Below are 24,913 nucleotides of genomic sequence, written 5' to 3' on the forward strand. Positions count from 1 at the left end.
CATTCTTTTATCTTCGAAAAACAAGTATCACTTTGACTAGCTTAAAGCCATAAGTTAAGAAGTTTTGTACATATTCACACATTTTCTGGCGATGTGAAATTCTGATTTATTTACTGACAAATAACATTTACGCAAAGCCACGCAATTTGATTAAGAATATCTTTTGAAGTCTACTTCACTCAATTAGTGTCAGTCCATCGGATTAAGGTTCTTTGTTAAGATTGGTATTTTTCTATCTTTCGGGTGTGAGGCCCCCGACAGGTAAATAATTGTGTTCACCTTTGATATGTTTACATTTTACCCTGTATGTGCCTTACCTTGACCAAGTGATTTTTTGAGTCGAAGCCCAGCGCGTCACTTTTGCTGGACACTTCGAAAATAAAAGACGTATATTTTATTTCAACGACTTGGTCATATTTTACAGGTAGGCAATATTTTATATTACTTTTATTATTATGCTTTGATTGTACATATGCTTTATATTTCATGATCTCAGGGTAAATGTGTTCAAATTAAATATGTTTTTGTAGCAAATTGATGTAGACCAGTACTTTATCTTATTTGATTTTCTTTGTTCTTGTTAGATTTAGTCATTTACTTAACTTCGAATGTATGTCATAGATTTGCGTAGCTCAATGAATTGAGATATACAAATGTTAACATATATCGATTGAAAATTATCTATTTTTAGAGCTAAAATAATTTTCTCTAAATTTCTCAGTAACGCCAAATTACACTTTCTATAAAATTATGTATACAGCATTTTTCCGGAAGTTTAGATGTCACATGACCAGTTCTAAATTTACTTTCGCCTTTGTTTACTTTGGTTCACTTCCGCCCAAAGTGAAAATGCCTCTGCACAAGAAAAACTTTGTTAAACTCATTCAATAACTTTGTTAACTTTAACGGGATGAAGATGTAAGTTTATAACATTGCATATTTTGATTACAACTCATACATATTTTTATTATTATTGCACACTTCCATATTTTTACACCTTTTTATGTCAGTGCATATGCATTGATGTTGTGTATGTTTTTATTAGGCATTTGTATACCCTTTTTGTTTGTTTTGATTTCATAAGTAAAAGTCCAGATTAATTTCCAATTGTATCTAAATGAAAGTTAGTAACTGTTAAATGAAATTATGAATATAAGTGAATAAATATGTAAATTGAGATTATGCAATATGACCCTATGTTTATGTCTGCTCCTTCATAACTTGTGTACCTCATCATGGCTAAGTAAAGTTCTCTACCATTCAAGTTAATTTTCCCCATCTTAATTGTTATTATTCAAACTAATTCCCCTTGTATTTGTTTATTAATTGTGTAATATCTGTGCACGTGTAAACCATAAGGTTGTTTATATAATGTGGTCATTGAATAATTTTCATTATCTGTTGCATTATTTTTAATTGTGCAAAGAACTCATTGTTTATAATCTTGTGTTTTATTATGTCATGTTATATTATGCAATACTTTTGCTGGACACTTCGAAAATAAAAGACGTATATTTTATTTCAACGACTTGGTCATATTTTACAGGTATTATTATCAACACCCCAAATTTCAACATGACAAGTTGGTGGATGAATTCCCAAAGTTCCCAATGAAGAGCAGACCAGTAAATTATATGTACTACCTTCGAGACAGACAAAACAAAGACCAAACTCCTTCGGAAAACAGTGTATCTAATCCCGAACCACCCAGCACTGATCAAGAAACCAATTATCCAATGAGCAGCTCCGAACAACTGGAGAACCAAAGTATAAATACAGAATCTAACAACACCAGCCATACAGAAGAACTACATATAGAAACAACAGAAGAAACAACGGACAGTGCTATTACCGAGGCCACAGAATCCAACACTGGAATCAGTGAAAGCTTAACTCAAAACACTAGCCACGTTCACACTGAAAGTGACACTGAAAACATCACAGACAATACTACAAATTTAAGTGAAAGTGTGAATAATATCCAGAACAAAATGGCCACAGGAATTAATTTAAAAAAATTCAGTGGAAGTGAAAATGTTCATGTGTGGCTGTCAAATTTAGACAGCTGGCAAAAATTTCACAAGGTGACAGACAATGAAGCACTATTAGCCATTGGGTGCAGCCTTGAAGGACAAGCCGAAACATGGCTACAAACACTGACGACCCAACAACGAACCAACCTTAAAGACTTTAAGGACTGCCTGAAAAGCAGATTTGCACCTCAGGAAACAAATTTTTCCTTACTCTCCATTAAACAACAACATGGAGAATCTACAGACACCTATCTCTCAAGAGCAGAGAAAACGGCCTTGGGACACGAACTACCTGAGATATATAAAGTTCAATTTGTTATTCAGGGACTCGAGAAACAAATTAAAGAAAAGGTTCTTTCAAAGGAACCAAAGACTTTCCAACAATTACGCCATGCAGTTTCCCTGGCAAATGCACAGATTGAGTGCAGGACAGAAGATGACAACAGTCTGAATTTAATCGCCCTTGCCGCTCAGTTGAAAGAGTCACTCAAGGAAGAAATCAATGCCTTGGTACCCAACATCCCACAGACACAAAAGAAAAATGGATGGAAAAACAAAAAACAAACATTTGGACAATACCAACAAGTTCAAGCCAATCCGCAATTTCAGCCCTCTGTGAACTTTGTGCCCTCTGTGCCTAACAATGCGTGGACAAATCCAACTTATGCTGTGCCGCCACAAAACTTCCAACAGCAACCGCCAATGCAGCAGATGCAGACAGCGCCAATGAGACAGAATGGTCAGGGAATGGGTAGAGGATGCAAGGGATGCGGTAAGTCTTGCTACCCCAGATTTAATTGCCCTGCTTATAACGTACAATGTTTTAATTGTGGTAAATTTCGTCACTTTGCGTCCGTCTGTCAGTCACCAAAAACAAGACCACATTTCTCTGGCACCACTCACCCACAAAACCCAACAACCAATCAAACATGCTAGGGAAACGCGCCTATCCTTGTTAAGGATAGGCACCAAACTAACAGTAACAGTGCATCCTCACTAACAGCTCATTCTAGGCATGAATCAACTAACATTCGCTGTCAAACTAACAAACCCAAAACCTCCATCTCCCCATCAACCTCTGCTAACAAGACCAAATCAAATAGGGGTAAGAAAACACACAGCTCTGTTAACTTGATTATGCCTATCATGAACAATAGTGTTAGTGTAGATATTTATGGCACCCCCATACGTGCATTGGTTGATACAGGTGCATCTATTTCTTGCATATCAGCATCCCTTGTTTCTAGGTTACAGATAGACAAGAGCACAATCCGTTCAGCAAATGCCACTGATGCTGTCGCCGCTGGTGGCGAAGTTCACTGTAGTCTTGGTGTTGTGTCCTTACCAGTTTCTTTTGATGGTTTTGTGTTCAAACAGGATTTCCAAATATTCGAAAAATTTCATCAACCTCTTATTTTGGGTTTAGATTTTCTCAGAGAAAATGATGCTGTTCTTAGTGTTGCACAAAACACACTTTCTCTTAGGGACCCTGTTTCCAATCAAATCTTTGCAATTGACATTAATTCAGGCCTCGCTAGAGTTTCTAAGTCAGTCACTGTCAATCCTGGTTGTGTCATGGCAATTGAAGTCTTTATTTCAACTTCATTGAATGGTACTCATGTTTTATTGGAACCATCACAACATCTCCCTGAATTAGGTTTGGCAGGAGCCAAATGCTTGGTTGATACCCTCAACAATGATGTTCACTTTATGCAAGTTATCAATCCTACAAACAACCCGATAACTCTGTCTGCAAGTACATGCATTGCCTCTGCATCATTAGTCAACCCTGAAACTGTGCTATCTCTAGACAGCTCTACGTCATCTCGTACACACTCTGACAAACAATCCTCAGTGAGTCCCATTGATTTTGATCTATCTGACTCTGATCTAACTCTCAAACAAAAACAGATCCTTCTTGCTTTTCTACACAAACACAGATCTGTTTTTGCTACAGAATTATCAGAATTAGGCAATTGTTCTCTACAATCTCATCGTATAGAAACTGGTGAAGCTTTCCCTGTTCGTCAACGATTTTACCGACAGTCCCCAGAAGTAAACGCCGAGATGAACAAACAACTAGAAGAAATGCTACAGGCCAATATCATCGAAGAGTCAACATCTATGTGGCAAAGCCCTGTAGTCATGGTTAAGAAGAAAAATGGCCAGCTCCGTTTTGCAGTTGACTATAGAAAACTGAACTCTGTCACTAAACAATACACATTTCCTCTACCTCGGTTAGAAGATGTTTTTGACACCATTGGTATTTCTAAGGCACAAATCTTCTCCACTTTAGACTTAGCTTCAGGCTTTTGGCAAATACCTATGGACCCTGAAACAGCCCACAAATCTGCATTCGTTACTCCTACTGGAGTGTATCAGTGGAAACGTATGCCCTTTGGCCTTGTCAATGCCCCGGCTAGCTTTCAGGCTCTTATGACCCAAGTACTTAGGGGTCTCAACTGGAAAACTTGTCTTGTCTATGTGGATGATATTCTTGTTTTTTCTAGCTCCTTCGAGCAGCACATCCAACATTTGGACCAAATCTTTTCTCGCCTTAGTTCTGCAGGTCTTACTTTAAAACCATCGAAATGCTCCTTCGCTCAAAAACAAGTTCACTACCTTGGTCATGTCATCACCAAAGATGGAGTCCAAGTTGATGTCTCTAAAACAGATGCTGTTAGATCATTTCCAACACCGAAATGTACCAAAGATGTCAGATCTTTCCTTGGTCTATGTAACTACTATCGGAAATTCATTCATGACTACAGTACCATCATAGGACCATTAACAGCTCTCCTTAGAAAAGACAACAAATTCAAATGGTGTGATGAATGCCAAATGGCTTTCGATCAACTGAAGACAGCCCTCACATCGCCACCAGTCCTTGCATATCCAGACAACTCCAAACCATTTATTCTCACTACCGATGCATCCGGTACAGCACTAGGATTTATCTTAGGACAGCTAGACGACAATGGAAAGGAGCGTGTCTTAGCATTTGGTGGACGATCCCTCAACAAACATGAGAGGAACTACACTATATCAGAACGAGAGTGCCTCGCCATTATTGAAGGTATTAAAAAGTACCATGTTTACCTCGCTGGAAAACCATTCACTGTGTATACAGACCATTCAGCTCTGAAATGGCTACAAACCGTCAAGCACGATACAGGTTGACTAGCTCGATGGTCCATCCTTCTGCAGGGATACAACTTCAACGTGATACACAAGAAAGGCAAGAAAAATGGTGTAGCAGATGCTCTATCTAGGAGAACATACCCTCAGCAACTTCAAGCTTCTTTAGAACCAGAAGATGCAATACCCAGCACCAACACAGTCTCCACATTATCAACGTCAAAGGAACATAATCAGGTTACCTTTTTCTACAAACATGAAGACAGTCAAATACCTTTCCAGTCAGTATCACAGGTAGCTCAACCCACAGTATGTCTTGTCGACAAACCTGATGAAATTGGTCATCTTCAAAATCAGTGCCCAGATTTTGGACCTCTACATTCCTACTTCACAAATGGAACAGTGCCATCTTTAAAGCAAGAGCGCGACAAACTCATTTCAGAAAGCAATCAATACATCTTCTTATACGGCACCCTCTACCATTTTTACCAACCCAGATCAAAGAAAATTGTCCAGTGCCAACCAATTCTTAAACAGCTAGCAGTACCACGTTGTCTACGAGAAGACGTGTTACGTTCCTACCATGACAGTCTTGCTGGTGGTGCACATCTTGGTCTGGACAGAACATATAGGGCAATTCAACTGAAGTACTACTGGCCAAAGATGTATCAGAATGTTGCTGACTATATCCGCTCCTGTGACGCATGTCAACACGCCAAAAAACAAACTAACCATCCTAGAGCTCCTCTTGTAAATATGCCAGTAGAGGACACTTTTTCACGCTTGCATATGGACATCTTAGGACCATTACCTACCACCAAAGAAGGATACAAGTATATACTGCTGATTGTAGATTCCTTCAGTAAATATCCAGAAGCATTCCAACTGAAGACCCAAGAATCTAAAGAAATAGCTGAAATACTTTTTGCGGAAATATTCTCTAGATATGGAGCACCCCGTGTAATCGTCAGTGATAGAGGTCAAAACTTCCTAAGCAAACTCGTAACAGCTGTATGTGAAATTTTTCAAGTAACAAGACATTTCACCAGTGCCTACCATCCACAAACAAATTCAACATGTGAGAGGATGAATAGTACTATTGCACAGTGCTTACGTACCTACATCAACCCAGACCAAACAAACTGGAACAAACTTCTACCAGGTGTTATGATGGCTTTGCGAATGAGCCCATCAACTCAAGCGTCAGACCTATCACCATACCATCTTGTATTTGGAAAAGAAATGAACTTACCATTCGACACTTCTTTGATACCTAAACAAGGCCTATGTAAAGATGCAAAAACTCATGTGAATGATCTCATGTCACATCTTCAAATTGTAAGAAACATCGCCAAAAAGAACATCAAGAAAGCTCAAGACAAACAAAAACAGCAATATGACAAGAAGTCCAAATTACAAGAATTCCGTGTAGGACAATTTGTGTTACTTCACTCCACAAAAGTTCCACAAGGATTGTCACTAAAGTTACACAATCCATGGGATGGTCCCTTCTATGTGACGAGAATTGGACCAAACAACACGTATAAATTACGGAGATTTTCAAACAATAAGGAACTGAAGTCCTTCATTCATGTGAACAGATTGAAATCGTACAACATTCCAGATCACCGTCCTAGCTTAGACCCACCGAATCCAGATGAGCCCATCGACGACACTCATCTACCCCCAGACGATGATCCTGATATACAAGACCCCACGCAACCAGAGCCAACTTTGTCTCACTCTCAATCAAACGCCAATCCAACTTTGGATTTGTCATCAAAACCACCTCCAAACTCGTCAGATCCCTCTCAACAAGCCACAGAGGACGACTCCAATAAGACTTACTATGTTGAAAAACTCATACGCTACAAGTTTGTCAACGGCAAGAAACATTTCCGAGTCAAATGGCAAGGATACAGCGAACGCACATGGGAACCCGAGGAAACTCTTCCTCCTTCTATGGTTCGCGAGTTTCACATTACCAAAACACAAACCGGCTCAGCCCGCAAGAAGAAAACAAAACTGACTTGCTTCAAGTAGATGAATGATTTGGTCTAAATCTTACTCTGTACCTACCCTTTCCTACATTCCTATTTCTATCATTGCTCCCTGAGCCACTCGTCGTGTTCATTGTTAATATTTTCATATATTGCTCAAACGTTGTTTATTGTTATTTTGGCCTTATTTGATATTAACAGTATATTCATGACCATTGCCCTGATCTTTCTCACTTCTTTCCTTAGGTACCCCAGGACTTCCGACCACTTTCCTCATCATATGTCTTGTTTCCCTTCTTGGCCTTGTGTCTACCAGTAATGCAACCACTATTCAGCGGTTAAATTATGGTGTTCTGTTTGAACAACATCAGCAGCTCTATCTAGGACAGGAGTATTGGTCACATACCTTCGAAATACCTCTTCCCAAGAAAGTGTACTTACACCGAGAGCTCTACTGTAATAATGCCCCACAGTGCAAGTATGGAAAATACATCATCAAAACCCTTAACACATTGAGGACCCAAACCATGGCAAGTGTTAACTCAACGGTTCATGAGATTCACACTCTACTACCACAGAGCCGTATTCAACGTCCACAACCTTTTGTTGGCTCATCTCGATCCAAACGTGGTCTGTTTGATTTTGTTGGACAAATCTCTAAGTCACTTTTTGGCACTGCTACATCTGATGACATTGCCACTTTACAACATCATATGCAAGTCCTTAATCGCAACAACGTCAAAATCGCTAAAGCAATGGCTGTTCAGGAAAAACACTTGTCTTCATTCATTTCCACGGTTGATGCAAGATTCAATAATGTAATGAACGCAATTGAGAAAAATCATAATGACTCTTTAGCTCTAACCGACCTTCTTCATCGAACAGTCGATTCCGTTGAACGTGAGTTTGTTTTACTAGAACAGTTGATCTTGAAACAAACTAATGCCTCAGCCACCTTAAACCTTGCCCTAGAACACCTCAAAATTAGCATTCATGAGTTGATCAAAGGAAAATTGTCCCCATTTTTGATAACACCTCATGTTATTCAATCTTCACTCAACCAAGTTCAAGGTATTATTGACCAGAAATACCCCCAATTTCATATTATTCATAAAAATCCTTTGTACTATTTTTCATTTGGTGACTTTTTGTATGCAAGAACACACTCAACATTGTTTTTGACCTTGAAAATTCCCATCTCACCCTTCAAACAACCACTTTTGTTGTACACAGTCTATTCATTTCCTGTACCCATCAACTCATCATCTTCACACGCCACACAGCTTGCAGATGTTCCCACATACTGTATAGGGGGAAAATAACTCGCGGTGTTAATATTCGCTATATTCACGGTGTTAAGAAATCCGTGAATTCAAGAAACAGTGAATAAGTTTTCAATAACCTACATGTTATATTTGGAAATTTGAGAATACACTACGATAGATATACATGTATATATACGTGTATTACATGGTCATTTCAGTAATTACGAGTCTCACTTGTCATTCAATTATTTTAATTATCACGCTTTACTTTACCGTAATTCAGATCAGCAGATAATAAACCCGTATTTGTTAAAAAGCTGTTTTAATAGCCCACGCTACATCAATCAAAACACGTGGGTCATGGGTTTTGATTACCCGTGCATAATTATGTGACCACATGTATTTGTTACCTGCATAATCATGCGTATTAGTTTTTATTGACATTTTGTTTTTAAAAAAATATTCAAATAACTATTGAACTTGCTGATGATGTGGAAGGATATTATTTCTTCGACCTACATTAACACATTTCTTACCGTCCAGTGGTTTTTCGCCGCGATGTATTATCCCTTCGGAAAGAAGATCTTGGGGTGTACATGCACTCATCGTAATAGTATATAAGAAAGTCATTCGACGTTCATAGTCAAGGACTTTTATTACCTGCACTTGTTTTAATTAGTCGTCAATTAATTATTAAATCTAACTATTTTATATAAAACTACCCTGTTGTTTTTAAAGCGAATACTTAACGCTGATTAATGTCGTTCTGGATTAAACGGATATAGACAAGGGAGGTAACTTTTATTATATACCGATTCCGCGAATTCAACAAACCGCGATCGTGTCAGAGGAGAGAAAACCGTGAAAATTACAACCCGTGAAATTAATCCCCTATACAGTACTTTGCACACACACATGACAATCAACACTTCACTACTGTTACATCTGAACAAATTTCTAATTGCATTGGTACATCAATCAAATTTTGTCCTTTTCACATTACACTTACCTCATCTGCATCACCAACCTGTATGTCAGCTTTATTTTACAACCAAAAATCTTTTACATGATTTGTGTGACTTTCGGTTCTTTCAAAACAAAATTAGGCATTCAATTATTGAGTTATCTCCATCTAACACTCTTTTCTATCAAACATCAATGATTGCTCTAGATTGCAAATCTGGTCAACGAATAATCAAAGGTTGTCCATTTTGTGTCATGCAGCTACCATGTCTATGTTCGGTTACTTCTGGAGATCTCTTTTTACCCCCAAGGATTGGTCAATGTAATAACAACTCTGATTCCATAACAGTATTGCACCCTGTTAACCTTGCACTTATCCAAGAATTCTTTGACCCTGAATTTCATTCTACCATATTTGGCGACACAACTTTTCAACAATATTTAGACCTAAAAGTTCCAAAATTCAAAATTTTCAACCACTCATTTTCTCAATTTTTGGCTGCAGATCGCAAACATCATTTAAGTCTTAAGAAAATGGCAAAATTAGCTAAGAAAGATGAAATTGTGTTCCAATCTTTGGCTGAATCTATGATAGATGGTCAAATTGACTTTGCTGTTGACTCTTTTCCTGACACTAGCGGTACTATTGCTATTGTCGCTTCTGCATTAACTGCACTTTGCATGATTTACTGCATATGGTCATTTTTCAAAATTAGAAAACTAACAACCATCCTTGCTGTAACTCACATCCCAAACCCTACTAAAGCCGTTCCAACCCCACACCCTAACCTCCTATCCTACTATACTAATGAACCCGACACTGAGCCAGCACCTATACTTCAACATATTTACACCTCATTCACAACACCATGGCCATACATAACACTCTCGGTTTTCACCACATTACTTGTTTGCTTCTATGCACATAAGCTATGGCACAAATTCAAAAGAACACACAAAACTACAATTCACATGGAAATCACTAATGGACCTCACTGCATGCTCATCCCACTTTTAACACTCCCGCTTTGTCCTGATAATTGGAACATTCAGCCTCCACAAGACATACACAACATTGTCATTCACAGAACATACCTATTATGGGCAAACCTTTCTATTGAAACACCAGATTTCATTATTGAAAACATACATACAAAGAAACGACTCAATATACCAACAAGTATTTGCATCACACCACTCAAGGCTTACAGACTTCGCAATTTGTTAAAACAGCCTTATACAGCTTATTTCTTGTTGTCCCATCATCAGTATTTTAGGCTTCTCCAGTAAAATCTACCTCTATTACCTGGGATAGCAAGCTTGCCTTGTATGAAAAGTGTGTGAAAGCATTATTGATATTGTTTAAACTTATGTACTTTTACATGATTTTTATTGTCACCTTCAAACAATTTACAATTATTGTGTGACAATTTTGAGCTTTATACCATACATTTTTCTGATATATATACTGTGTACATAATTTTTTTTGCCTTTGTACAATGAAATGCATTGAAGTTTGTTCTGATATTTTTGTGATTTTTCATGCATAATGTTTTTCTTATGCAATACTCAGTAGATTTTTTTTTAGTCGCAAAGCTTCAGTAGTTATATTCCTTAGATTTTTTTTTTCTTTTTGAAGTTTTTCACCAATTTTTAACATTTTTTGTATCTTTGGGGACAAAGATTTTTGAACCAGGAGGGATTTATCATCAGGTCAAATTGACCCTCTGATATATTTTATAATAAAATGAGTTTTGACTTTTAAAAATTAATTCATACATTTTATTTCATAAAATAATTAATTTCATTCAAGATTTTTAAGAACATGTGTCATTTTCAGCATTCTTTTATCTTCGAAAAACAAGTATCACTTTGACTAGCTTAAAGCCATAAGTTAAGAAGTTTTGTACATATTCACACATTTTCTGGCGATGTGAAATTCTGATTTATTTACTGACAAATAACATTTACGCAAAGCCACGCAATTTGATTAAGAATATCTTTTGAAGTCTACTTCACTCAATTAGTGTCAGTCCATCGGATTAAGGTCCTTTGTTAAGATTGGTATTTTTCTATATTTCGGGTGTGAGGCCCCCGACAGGTAAATAATTGTGTTCACCTTTGATATGTTTACATTTTACCCTGTATGTGCCTTACCTTGACCAAGTGATTTTTTGAGTCGAAGCCCAGCGCGTCACTTTTGCTGGACACTTCGAAAATAAAAGACGTATATTTTATTTCAACGACTTGGTCATATTTTACAGGTAGGCAATATTTTATATTACTTTTATTATTATGCTTTGATTGTACATATGCTTTATATTTCATGATCTCAGGGTAAATGTGTTCAAATTAAATATGTTTTTGTAGCAAATTGATGTAGACCAGTACTTTATCTTATTTGATTTTCTTTGTTCTTGTTAGATTTAGTCATTTACTTAATTTCGAATGTATGTCATAGATATGCGTAGCTCAATGAATTGAGATATACAAATGTTAACATATATCGATTGAAAATTATCTATTTTTAGAGCTAAAATAATTTTCTCTAAATTTCTCAGTAACGCCAAATTACACTTTCTATAAAATTATGTATACAGCATTTTTCCGGAAGTTTAGATGTCACATGACCAGTTCTAAATTTACTTTCGCCTTTGTTTACTTTGGTTCACTTCCGCCCAAAGTGAAAATGCCTCTGCACAAGAAAAACTTTGTTAAACTCATTCAATAACTTTGTTAACTTTAACGGGATGAAGATGTAAGTTTATAACATTGCATATTTTGATTACAACTCATACATATTTTTATTATTATTGCACACTTCCATATTTTTACACCTTTTTATGTCAGTGCATATGCATTGATGTTGTGTATGTTTTTATTAGGCATTTGTATACCCTTTTTGTTTGTTTTGATTTCATAAGTAAAAGTCCAGATTAATTTCCAATTGTATCTAAATGAAAGTTAGTAACTGTTAAATGAAATTATGAATATAAGTGAATAAATATGTAAATTGAGATTATGCAATATGACCCTATGTTTATGTCTGCTCCTTCATAACTTGTGTACCTCATCATGGCTAAGTAAAGTTCTCTACCATTCAAGTTAATTTTCCCCATCTTAATTGTTATTATTCAAACTAATTCCCCTTGTATTTGTTTATTAATTGTGTAATATCTGTGCACGTGTAAACCATAAGGTTGTTTATATAATGTGGTCATTGAATAATTTTCATTATCTGTTGCATTATTTTTAATTGTGCAAAGAACTCATTGTTTATAATCTTGTGTTTTATTATGTCATGTTATATTATGCAATACTTTTGCTGGACACTTCGAAAATAAAAGACGTATATTTTATTTCAACGACTTGGTCATATTTTACAGGTATTATTATCAACACCCCAAATTTCAACATGACATATACATTGACTATTGCTTCCAAACTTTTTAATTACAAAAACACACTACAATGCCTAGATATCGACCATCTGATACATAATCCACCCATGTGTTCATGTTCTTTTTCACCCTACAACTATAGTCCTGCTGGACACATCATTACTGGTGATGTAAACATAGTAAATAATGAGGACCTTAAATCCCTAATTTTAAAAGGGCCAAAATCTACGGAACCTCGTTCTTTCAACTGGCGTCATAATTTTATAAATACTATGAATTCTGTGGAAAATTACGCCAGGCGATGGGCCAAACACGAAAAAAGAAGACCTTGACATTTTGTCAGAATGGATTAAGAGCATCACATGGATGTTGAAATATCGCATTAATCGATTGATTGGGGTTGAAAACAATTTATATTTCTGTCTTTAATAATTCAGACGTAGAAAGGAATAAGATAGATTACACAATCAGTATGCACTGGTTCCAGCTGACAAAGCTGGTAACAACATAATCTTTGTTTGTAAGGCTCACTATTTGAATTGTATTTTAGAGGAGCTAGGATTTAATTCTACGGGTGGAAATCCAACTTACACCCATACCTCCCTTCTAAGGAGGAAATTCTTCAAAATCCTATGTCCGTTTTAAATACGTTCAATATTCCCAACATTCAAAATTAATTTAAATTACTACACCTTTGCTGGATTCCTAAACTTCATAAAAATTCTGACAAAGAAAGATACATTGCGGGTTCCAGTAAATGTTCTACCAAGCCCCTTTCTTTACTCCTCACTAAAATATTTACTGTAATGAAGAAGGAGAAACTTCAGAAGTACTGTATAACAGTATATTCGAGAAGTGGTGTAAATCAGATGTGGATAATTAAAAACTCCAAAGAACTTTTGAAAAATTTGAAATCACAAATTTTTAATAAAATCAATAGCATCAAAACGTAACAATTGTGCCCCCTTATCAGCAGACCTATTTTTGTATTCATTTGAAGCAGAATTTATTCAAAAACTATTACATGAGAAGAAGAAAACACTTGCTGTAGCTTTCAACTCGACATTTCGATATATCGACGACGTATTATCAATTAATAATTGTTACATGTACTTTTATTCATATATCAACTCGATATATCCCAGTGAGCTTGAAATATAAGATACCACAGATTCTGGCACATCTGTTTCATATTTAGATATTTTACTAGAAAAAGACGGCAATGGTAATCTAACAACAAAGCTTTATGATAAACTTGATGACTTCAACTTTTCAATCCTCAACTTCCGTTGCTAATGTGCATGTAGCAATATACCCTTATCACCTGCATATGGGGTTTATGCCTCTCAGTTGATTCGATACGCAAAAGCGTGCTCTACGTATGAACAACTTCTAAAATGAGGCAAGCTATTGACAAACAACTTGATGAAACAAGGATATTAAGAAACTCGTTTTAAGTCATTTATCACAGACTACCACTAAAAAACAAGTGACACCATTTCTTAATTATTTATTTATTAAGTTTGGCATCATATGGCCACGGCTGGTTGCAGATCAATTATTTAAGATACATGTGTTCAGTGGGTGCCGACCCAATTGGTTTTTGGCACACCTCCAATCAAAGCAAACAATCAATCAATATTAACTGTACACATGTCATTTTTTACACTATAAGACTGGCGTTTGCTTTCCAAATTTTGCGGTGCGCCAGCCTTATAAAACAATATTCAATCAATCAATCAATATTCAATTGATTCAATCAATATCAAGTTCAATCAATCAATCAATCAATCAATTTATCAATTCAATTAATGAATATCCAATCAATTAATGAATATTCAGTTGAATCAATCAAAAAGTTTCAGTCCAATGAATCAATCCATTTTCAATAATATCAATCAATATTCAATCAATCAATCAATATTCAATCAATCAATGTTCAATCAATCAATGTTTCAATATTCAATCAATCAATGTTCAATCAATCAATGTTCAATCAATCAATACTCACTCAATTCAATGAATTGTAGTAAGTTTATGTTTAAGCCAAACAATATTTCAATTAATCAATGTTCTGTCAATTGTTTTCCATTGACCAGTTGTCAAAATAATTATGTTGCAGCTGCGCCCTGTTCACAGCGGCGCTAGTCGAGATGAAGTGTGCTAAGCTAAATCTGCCTTAATCAATGTTCTGTGTTAATTATCAAGTCAATTAATTGTTTTCCATCGATAAGTCATCCACATAATCAAGTTGCAGCTGCGCCCTGTTAACAGCGACGCGTGTCAAGATGATTTGTGTTAAGCGCTATTCGATGTATCTCTCCAACTGGCTCTTCGCTCTGTTAATTACAGAGACAATACTGTCCGCATAATAAGATGACCAGCCGTGACGATGGGTGTTATCTAGTCCTTGATCGATAGTTATCGTGTTGCAGCTTCACCCTGTTTAGAGTCAATAAGCCAATACGATTGGGTGAGCGAAGTCCTTCCTTCTGGTACTTGGAAGTGTCCATCACGATAGCATTCATCACTGTATGGCAAGGAATGGCAGCTTTGGCCGGTCATGACTAAGGCAAGGTCTTAGAATGATTGACAGCTTGGCTCCTTAGGCCTCTTTCTCTGAAATGAAAAGAACTCGGCGCAGAAAACAACTCAAAGTAATATGGGGTGTGGAAGGGCGGGTAAATTTTCTTAAAAATTCACAGCAAACCCTAAACGTGCAACATTTGGAAATGGTGTGAGAATGGAATGTACAAATGCTTGCGCATATATTGCGCGCGCATCCTTCCACGTGGGGCGCTGTGATAAATGGATTTATAACGCATTCACTACATAAATCCGATTATCACAGACTACCACTAAAAAACAAGTGACACCATTTCTTAATTATTTATTTATTAAGTTTGGCATCATATGGCCACGGCTGGTTGCAGATCAATTATTTAAGATACATGTGTTCAGTGGGTGCCGACCCAATTGGTTTTTGGCACACCTCCAATCAAAGCAAACAATCAATCAATATTAACTGTACACATGTCATTTTTTACACTATAAGACTGGCGTTTGCTTTCCAAATTTTGCGGTGCGCCAGCCTTATAAAACAATATTCAATCAATCAATCAATATTCAATTGATTCAATCAATATCAAGTTCAATCAATCAATCAATCAATCAATTTATCAATTCAATTAATGAATATCCAATCAATTAATGAATATTCAGTTGAATCAATCAAAAAGTTTCAGTCCAATGAATCAATCCATTTTCAATAATATCAATCAATATTCAATCAATCAATCAATATTCAATCAATCAATGTTCAATCAATCAATGTTTCAATATTCAATCAATCAATGTTCAATCAATCAATGTTCAATCAATCAATACTCACTCAATTCAATGAATTGTAGTAAGTTTATGTTTAAGCCAAACAATATTTCAATTAATCAATGTTCTGTCAATTGTTTTCCATTGACCAGTTGTCAAAATAATTATGTTGCAGCTGCGCCCTGTTCACAGCGGCGCTAGTCGAGATGAAGTGTGTTAAGCTAAATCCGCCAAACGTGCATAGTTACTCATGTAATATGCACGCCGCCACAAACGTGGGGGTAGCTTAACACTCTACTCACAAAACCAGCCGTGACCCCCACAATATATATCAATGATACTACTACTACTATAAATGATAATATTAAATCAAGTTGGCAGTTCACTATGTTTTTAAGCCCGCTTTTAAAAATTTTAGCTTACTGCCAGACGAATTGTATATATAAGATATCCTCTGTTGTAACTAGATTAATTATGCTTGGTAACTGAGTTAATTACTTTTGCGATCTTTTTCCTGATCGAACTTCCCATCACATCTGGAAACGACCCTATAGTTAACTTTACTGAACTTATTTAAGGATTCGGCAGTTTTATCAATGCATATCTTTACACAGCCAAGGTAATTTGCCCCGCAATAGAATATCGGATTAGGAACTCCATTCTAGCACATTCCTCTCTTGCTTTGTTACAACATACTAAAATTTACTGCTATAGAAGCCTGTGATTAAAATGAACAGATGAACCAAATATCTAGAGAAAAAGTTCAAATGTCTTTCTTATTCTATTGACCTGTAGGGTTTATAATCTATGAATGATAACATTTAAATTGTTCTCTTCCAAATAATTGAATTGATTCGCATGAAAGTAAGTAGCTTTTCAAGTTCTAAAAGAATATAATTTACATGTATAGTGCATATATTTATATTGAGACGCAACACATCTAGTTTAAGGTTAATATAAATAATAAATTACCAGGAATGTTTGCTCTAATTCGTAAACAATGGTGCATGACTAATAATTAACAATACAGAGAGTAACTGTGTCTCATTACCCTACTGCCCCCCCCCCCCCCTGCAGTTTAACGCCTACGTGATGAAAGTACTCGTTTTATATAACGAGGTTGTACTTATGCAGTGCCGAGTTTAAACTTAAAGTGCTTAGTATAAAAAAGGTTTTCTTACTAAAGATAGTTAATTATCTACTGTTGGATACATATTAACATTAATGAGAACATGATATGGAATACACTATTTATTTATTTATTTATTTATTTATTGATGATGATAGTATGGTAGATAAGATTCTTTATTTCCAAATCAGGGCCCTTTCAGGCATCACAACAAGCATGATTTCTACAATTACAAACAGTACAAAAATTTATGTGTATACATACTAAATAATCTATACATGTATTTGTATATTGTAAAATTTGACACTGTATATGTAAGTAATATTGATAAATGAAATAGTACTTCCGTGATGATAACATGTGAAGTGTGATCAAGTAATTCTAAGATGGAGATCTCAATTTAATAAGGTAAAATCTAAAAACGTGTATAAGTCATTTATAAATATACTAAACATCAAATCAAACTGTATAGATCTTACATATTTTGACGTCTGTTTATAAAGTTGTGTGATCTAATCGTAACCAAAATAACTTTACTACAATTATAGGTGTATAACCATATGCTGGCTTTCCCGCAGCCAGTATGCCTTCCGTCTGCGCTTACCGTGCTCAGCTAAAGAATATTACTGCTTAATCAGCCATATCGTAAAGAAATAAATATAAAGTGATTCAAAATTTAAATGACACAAAAACAAATGGTCTTTATACAAAAGAAAAGTTGCTGCATTTTTTATGCCAATCATTGCATCGTGGGAACGCTGGTAACAGAGCGGTAAGACGGCACTGAAAGAATTGCATTTCATTTGAAGTGACTTTTAAGATTTATTGACCCTTCCTATCGGCAAAATCTTAGGTTTAATTAGCTTTTCGTCAGAATACAAACTTGACATGTATCAATTTCCAAACCCAGATGAATTAATTTTTGTGACGGGAACAAATGTTCAACGCATTGAAGAATTCCCAATGCTGACCAAAATCGCCAAACGTGTCATCAATTTTGAGCAAATGTTGGCGTGAGCTGAACTTGCAAAACAGAAAGACATCAAGATAAATAAATGCGTTTCATATTTCGAACCAGGTTGTGACCTGACGAGTGAAAAAAGATAATATTTCATTTGTGTTTAATTAATTTATTAATCACTTCATTTATTTAATTTGTGACGATGTGTAACAACAAATGGAAGGCGTTTGACATAGTAGTTATTCGAAGCCAAGTACGCAAAAAATCATCTGGTTTTCTAGACAATAGTCTAAAAACGATTTTTTTGTATCCATTTTGCCAGGTAAAGATCTTGTCAATGGTGCTATCATACCGATTATGGCCCTCAATCTATAAAATTTTTGGTTTATTGTTATGTGGATATTGATCCCCCTCCATGATTTATGGGCCTAGTTTTGATAGAGGTGTTAAGGAAAAAGGAACAGCCATTCGCCCATAGCTATTTCACTCAGCAACATATACTGAATTTGTCTTGATACAGATCTACTGAAATTAATTTCAATTAATTAATTAATTAATTTGCTCTTCACTCCATGCGCCCTAAATTAAATTAAAACCATTTCTCAACTCATCGCCTAATTCTTGCTTTGGTGGAACATGACATGCATAAATATTGGAAGTAGTTTAATATTTACTTAAGAATGACCGATGTTTATTAATTGAATGCCTAGGAGTAACGGAATTTAAGGTTTTCTCTTTCAAAAATTGTTCCCCAGGCCGGGGTTGCTGATTTGTTGAGGACGGACACGAAGATGTTAATCGAAGGGAGAACAAGCTTAAAATACATATTTTATAACAATGTGCACATATATACACAATAAGTAACGATATTTGGCATCGAAACACTAGTCTTTCAATTGTATGAGGGATGCTAGCGAGGACAGTTAAATATTGCAAGTGAGGATCGGGTTAATATTGCACGTAATGAAGCCATTACTTGCTATAAACGTAATTGTATTGTTTTTATAAATTATATATATATATATATATATATATATATATATATATATATATATATATATATATATATATATATATATATATATATATATATATGCCCCCCTTTCAAAGCTCATTGATTGGTGAATAAATAAATTAGTCTTATTATTATAGCTTTAAGGCTCCATGAAGTATATACTCGGGCGCTTACAACATCGGAACAATGACCGACGATGCCGAGTGCGTGATCTTAAGAGTATGAGGTTAAATTAATTCAAGTCAATGGGAGTTTTATGGAACCCAATCTTAACGTGTGCATAATTATATTTATATTGCTCTAAACTCTGTGGTTGAAGAGGGTGTGCTTAAATTTAGATTCCACTAAATACACTAAAACCAATTGTAATGATTAGCTTATTCTTTGCCTTTTCCCACTGATTTTAACAGAATGATCGATTAACTGAACATTTAGTATTTTCTTGTGCATTTTTTTTTTTTTTTTTTTTTTTTTTTAAATGTAATTGATACAACAGTGAAAACATTATACTAATAATTGATGTAGGCATACAAGATGACATACCGTTTGTGCTGTGTGTAGAAGTAGTATTATGCATGTCCTCCTCATTGCTGGTATTGACGTTATTCTCTCTCTCCATTTTGTAATGCCTTGTTTGGCTTTGGCGACTATAGATGTTGTGGACATCTTTGTCAATATTTACAGCAACGATACTCCTACAAGTAAGAGCCTCGGCTAACGTCCATACGCTCCTTACAGCCCTTTCGTCGCGAAGTCAAAAACTCTAGCATGTTGAAGTACACTAACGGTACAATTAGTGCAAACAATCAGAAAAACCTCGTCTTTGTACACCACAGTCTTTTGACAATGTCATTGTGCAATATTCTAAATTTTCTTAAAAATTCACAGCAAACCCTAAACGTGCAACATTTGGAAATGGTGTGAGAATGGAATGTACAAATGCTTGCGCATAAATTGCGCGCGCATCCTTCCACGTGGGGCGCTGTGATAAATGGATTTATAACGCATTCACTACATAAATCCGATTATTTAGAAAGTTTTACGTTCGATACAATGACCTTGTCAGCACGTACAACCTATCTTTGATTCAAATGTTCAAACTAATTGTTAGGCCATTATTTATACACTAAACGGTCTACGGATTTCTCCGTTAATACTCGATCATGGCAAGGAGCACACAGCAGGTGTGACCAGTCGGCAGGGGATGCTCACTCCTCCATGGCACCTGATCCCACCTCTAGATTTTGAGGTTCGTGTTTGCTCTGTTTCAAATTTGTATCGTTTCATTGGACTTTCGAGATCGAATACTGTTCGTTATCTTCATATTTCATTTTTTAAAAAAATCTATAGAATTATTGAATGAATCATTCTACTGTGTTTTTGTGAACAGGGTTAGCATGTTTAACATTGAGGTACCTCATTCACTTTTCGCCTTTTCGCTAAGGTATACATTTAATAAATTATGACCATATTTTAATTTGAAAAGTTCCGTTGCTTTCATAAAACGATAGCATTTTTTTCATAAATACTTAAAACACGTAGTAAGGGTTTTACAAATGTCATCTTAAGCCAAATTATTTGAACTTTAAACTAATAAAATGCAAACTATATATAAAGCAACAGTACTCTAAAACCGTTGAATTAATCAATAACGGCATCAGGAAAGGAACAAGCCAGAAAAGCTGTGACTTACAGGTTCTGTTGACCGGATATTTGACAGACAGGGGTTGTACATGCACTTAAGATGTTATGATTATAATTTGTGATCAGTGAAGGTAACAAGAAAGCCAAGGCATTACCACTGATCACAACTTATAATCGTAACAACTATAATCCCTGTCGTCAAATATCCGGCAAACAGGACCTGTAAGTCACAGAGTTTCTAAAAGCCAAGTCTGATTGCTACTCCTTTGGAAGACAAGATCCGGTATGACAAACCAGCTTGCTATATGTTATTTAAAATATACATTATCAAAGTTGACTTTAATGAAATTGAAATGAAGATATGTAAAATAAATTTGTAATAAAAATATCATTGCATCAAATTTCTAGCCCATATATATTATTATATTTAACGAAGGTACAGAATATCCGTCAATAACTTTGTATCTCTTTGGCATTGCACATCGATCTTTTCGACAAAGTTCCCAGAATTGTAAAGACAAACAAGAATGCATTTCACTGCATTATTTTCAAGATAGAGGACCAGTTTAACAATAAGGCCAAATGGCTTACAAGAATTCATCTTTTTACAAATGTAGAGTAAGACCTCTACAAGGCTCATAACTTGCGTAGACATTTGATTCAATTGAATGTCTTCTATTTGCATCCATTTGCCTTTCACAAGTAACAAAAACAATGTAAGAAGTGGTGACAAAAATAAGCAAGATTCCGCAAATCATCAAGCTGATATGCAATGAAGATAAATGGAATACTTTCGTAGCTAGTTCATTGTTAAGTAGAATTGACATCCGGTAATTAGAGGTATGGATTGTTTGATTGGTTATTGTATACAATTTCCTTGAAGTTTCGGTTTCTGAAAAATAATGTAAGGTGTATTATATACAGATGTCATTTTCAGTTACAAGTAAAATGTAATTAAATCATTTTTACATTAAAATGATTTGTAATCTATATTTTCATGCATTTAACTGATCCATTTTTTTATTGATCAAAATATGAAAAAGCTGTTCAAGTCAGAAAAACTAACCTTGCTCTACACATCCTGTAATAAAATTACACGAGCTCTCATTACAGGTGCACTCATATTTGCACTTCATGCCGTAATAAGGATATTTGCATTTTTTCATACAACTCTCTCCCCAGAAGCCTACTGAACATTCTGTGAACGATATATATAAGAATCATATATAAGAAATGCACCACAAAATAAGTTCTTTTCTTAATTGCATTTTATATAGCATTCTTAAAATTCATACTTAAACTTTTTTCACATAAAAATGTAAATATATGGAATCTCTGTCTGGTTTGTTTGATATGGCAGGAACATCACGGAAGTTTAAAACTTGGGATAATTTATGCATATGGTGGTTTTGCCCGTTATGCAAATTATCCAACCTTTCCAATTATCGTTGATGCCCTGGAATACCCAACAAACCCTAAATTTAAAAACAAAAATACCAAAAGACTATCGGTAATTTCAGTTGTGCTATTAAACAGTAAAATGTTCATATTCGCCACTGAGAACACCATGGCAAAGAACCCTCAGTACAATTTGTACATATTAATGAAATTCACATTTTATAAAAGTGGTTAAAATATGTGCCTTAATTAATACATTTCAGTGGAGTTTTTTCTGCATAATTACAGTCTTTTGCATTATATATATAAAGAATGAAATTCACGTTTCTGAAATAAGGATGCTTGGGCGTGACTCAGGCTTCGTAGTGTAACTATGGATTGCAACAGCAATATATATATTGCGTACATGTGCACCATTATGCGTCGATTGAGAAGTAATACTTTCTTAATCAATGGACCTAAATTCATTAAGTTAAAAGAATGTGTAAAAGAAATCTTAAAAACACAATTTATAGACATTCAGTTATCAAGGCAAAGCATATCCATGTCCCTGGAATTTTTTTTTTTTTTTTTTTTTTTTTTTTGAAAAACCATGCTTAGTGATTTTAATTTCGATGCAATGTCCTACATATTGTGTTTTTTACAGTCTATATTAAATGTCGACAAAAATACAAAACAGAAAAGGGAGGAATATTAAATCAATTCCAGTGAAACGATTCTGAAAATCTCTTTAGACTTTGAAGTGAAGATTTCAAGGTATATTTTATATAGAAATTGTTTTTAATAGAAATGTACGGTTTTTTTAATTGCTTCTTTGAGTTCTCCACATGTGTGCAATTAGGTTAACCCCCCCCCCCCAAATCTCAAATCCCCGAAATGGGATCATTGATTACCAAAATATCTAATTAAAAAATAATGAAGACATCTTTTAAGGTTATGTGCCTTATCATTTGTTAATATTTATCAGTATTTCATGAAAAGGAAACATTACTCGAATAGAATCATAAGTATGTATTTATCAAGTAGTTGAATACTTAATCATTTCGTGCAAGTTAATTATTTCATGATTGTCATGAATAATTGTCATAATTGTCATGTTAAAATATTATTTTTCTCTTAAAACTGAAAATCGTAAATTGATGTACATTACCTACACATTTGCTTTGACTTTCATTCCAAACTGTTCCAAAGCAACAGCCATCTTCTCTTTAAAACATTAAATTGAAAGATCGTCTTTTTTTGAAGCCTTCAAAATTATGTTTTGCATGCATATTTCCATTACAATTACAGTATTGAATGCTAGAAGATAGGAATAGTTCAAAAATATTATTATTCTCAGATGAAATATATACCTGTCATCCAAACAAGGTCCTTTTTGTGAAAGAGCCAAATGCATGGAAATGAACACTTGCAATAGAAGGTAAATACCTTTCATTTCTAATGAAGGCAATTTCTAAACGCAAGAAAGTCTGGAGATATCATTTATGCGCTGTGTTTGATAGCTTTCAGGAAGGATGGTACAACATTCTTCCTTATTTGCACAACTATTTGTGAATGTAAAGCTATTACAACCTAAAAAAGACCATTGATGTACTTGGTGATGTATCAATGTCGTATCTATAAATAGATTCTGACTGCACTGAAAATATTATATATATTATAAATTTATAATACCTTAACTTAAATTGTCACAAATTTACCGTAATTGACTTTAAGATTAAAAATGCAAAATGCAGTATCATGTTTGATAGATTTTATTGATAAGCATAAAAGAATTCATCGTTTTTTCATAAATAAATCCCAAAGAATTTCAAAAAAAAAATTGAAATAGAGGAGTGCCTTTTTAGATACCAACTTACGTACAACTTAAGTACAAAAGGGATAGATAATTGAAAAGCATTTTGTCTGGCAGCTTTGCGAAATAATGAAGATGCTTTGTTTTTGATATGAGAATTTGTATATCCCTATTCTGCAATTTTCTTGAATTTAGGAAAGGGTTATTTCAAGTATCTCTGCAACAGATTTTCATGATCTCAACGCGAAGAAATCGTCACTGCCAAGTATTTTAACCACGATCGTTTACAGAACATGAACATGAAAGGAAAAAAAATATGTTTACCTCCTAAGTAAGCAATACCTACACATTAACATAGATTTGATTGAACTGACACTTACAAATTCCGCATTTTTTCATGCATTAGTCGACAAGCCTGAAGGTAATATAGGTTCAGATTCGAACGCTAGACATATAAGATAATATTCTTTCTCGATTACTCTTTTTATATTTCATACGTTATGAGAGAAGAACATGTCTTTTATTTCAATACGCTATGTTTCCGGATTTCAAACCAAAATATGACTAACCCTTCTTAAACATACTTAGCTAAAATGCTTATTTGAAAACAAGCATCTCTACATTTTTTGTATTTCCTGGTTAACGTAATTCACTGACATATCGTACTTATTTACATACATTTATCGAAAACTAAACGTCAGAATGAATGTACATGTTTTTTTTTTTTTTAATCTAACCATGGTATGATATTCCACTACGCCCTTTGAAATAATATAAATGAGTATTGTTAAGGAGGCAAATCTCATTAGACTTATTTTTTTAACATAAAGGTTTTGTTATAGTT

General features: G+C 34.7%; 1 protein-coding gene across 1 annotated transcript; it reads left to right on the forward strand.

The window, feature by feature from the left end:
- Positions 1-624: 624 nt before the first annotated feature.
- Positions 625-12,805, forward strand: LOC133200447 (uncharacterized). The gene is made up of 4 exons (XM_061336245.1): positions 625-918; positions 1,547-2,805; positions 7,418-7,630; positions 10,469-12,805. Exons 1-4 carry the CDS (start codon positions 911-913, stop codon positions 10,687-10,689), a joined length of 1,701 nt encoding a protein of 566 aa, XP_061192229.1. The 5' UTR covers positions 625-910; the 3' UTR covers positions 10,690-12,805.
- Positions 12,806-24,913: the final 12,108 nt, after the last annotated feature.

The sequence above is a fragment of the Saccostrea echinata genome, unplaced genomic scaffold (assembly GCF_033153115.1).
Source record: "Saccostrea echinata isolate AGI-Se365-2 ecotype Australia unplaced genomic scaffold, CSIRO_AGI_Sech_v1 ptg000040l, whole genome shotgun sequence".
NCBI classification, from domain to species: Eukaryota; Metazoa; Mollusca; class Bivalvia; order Ostreida; family Ostreidae; genus Saccostrea; species Saccostrea echinata.

Bases quoted from the DNA above. Each gene is read 5' to 3' on its own strand.
- LOC133200447 (XM_061336245.1), top strand. The intron at 2,806-7,417 runs GTAAGTCTTGCT...TTCTTTCCTTAG, and splicing joins TAGAGGATGCAAGGGATGCG to GTACCCCAGGACTTCCGACC. The intron at 7,631-10,468 runs ATAATGCCCCAC...CACAAGACATAC, and splicing joins ACACCGAGAGCTCTACTGTA to ACAACATTGTCATTCACAGA.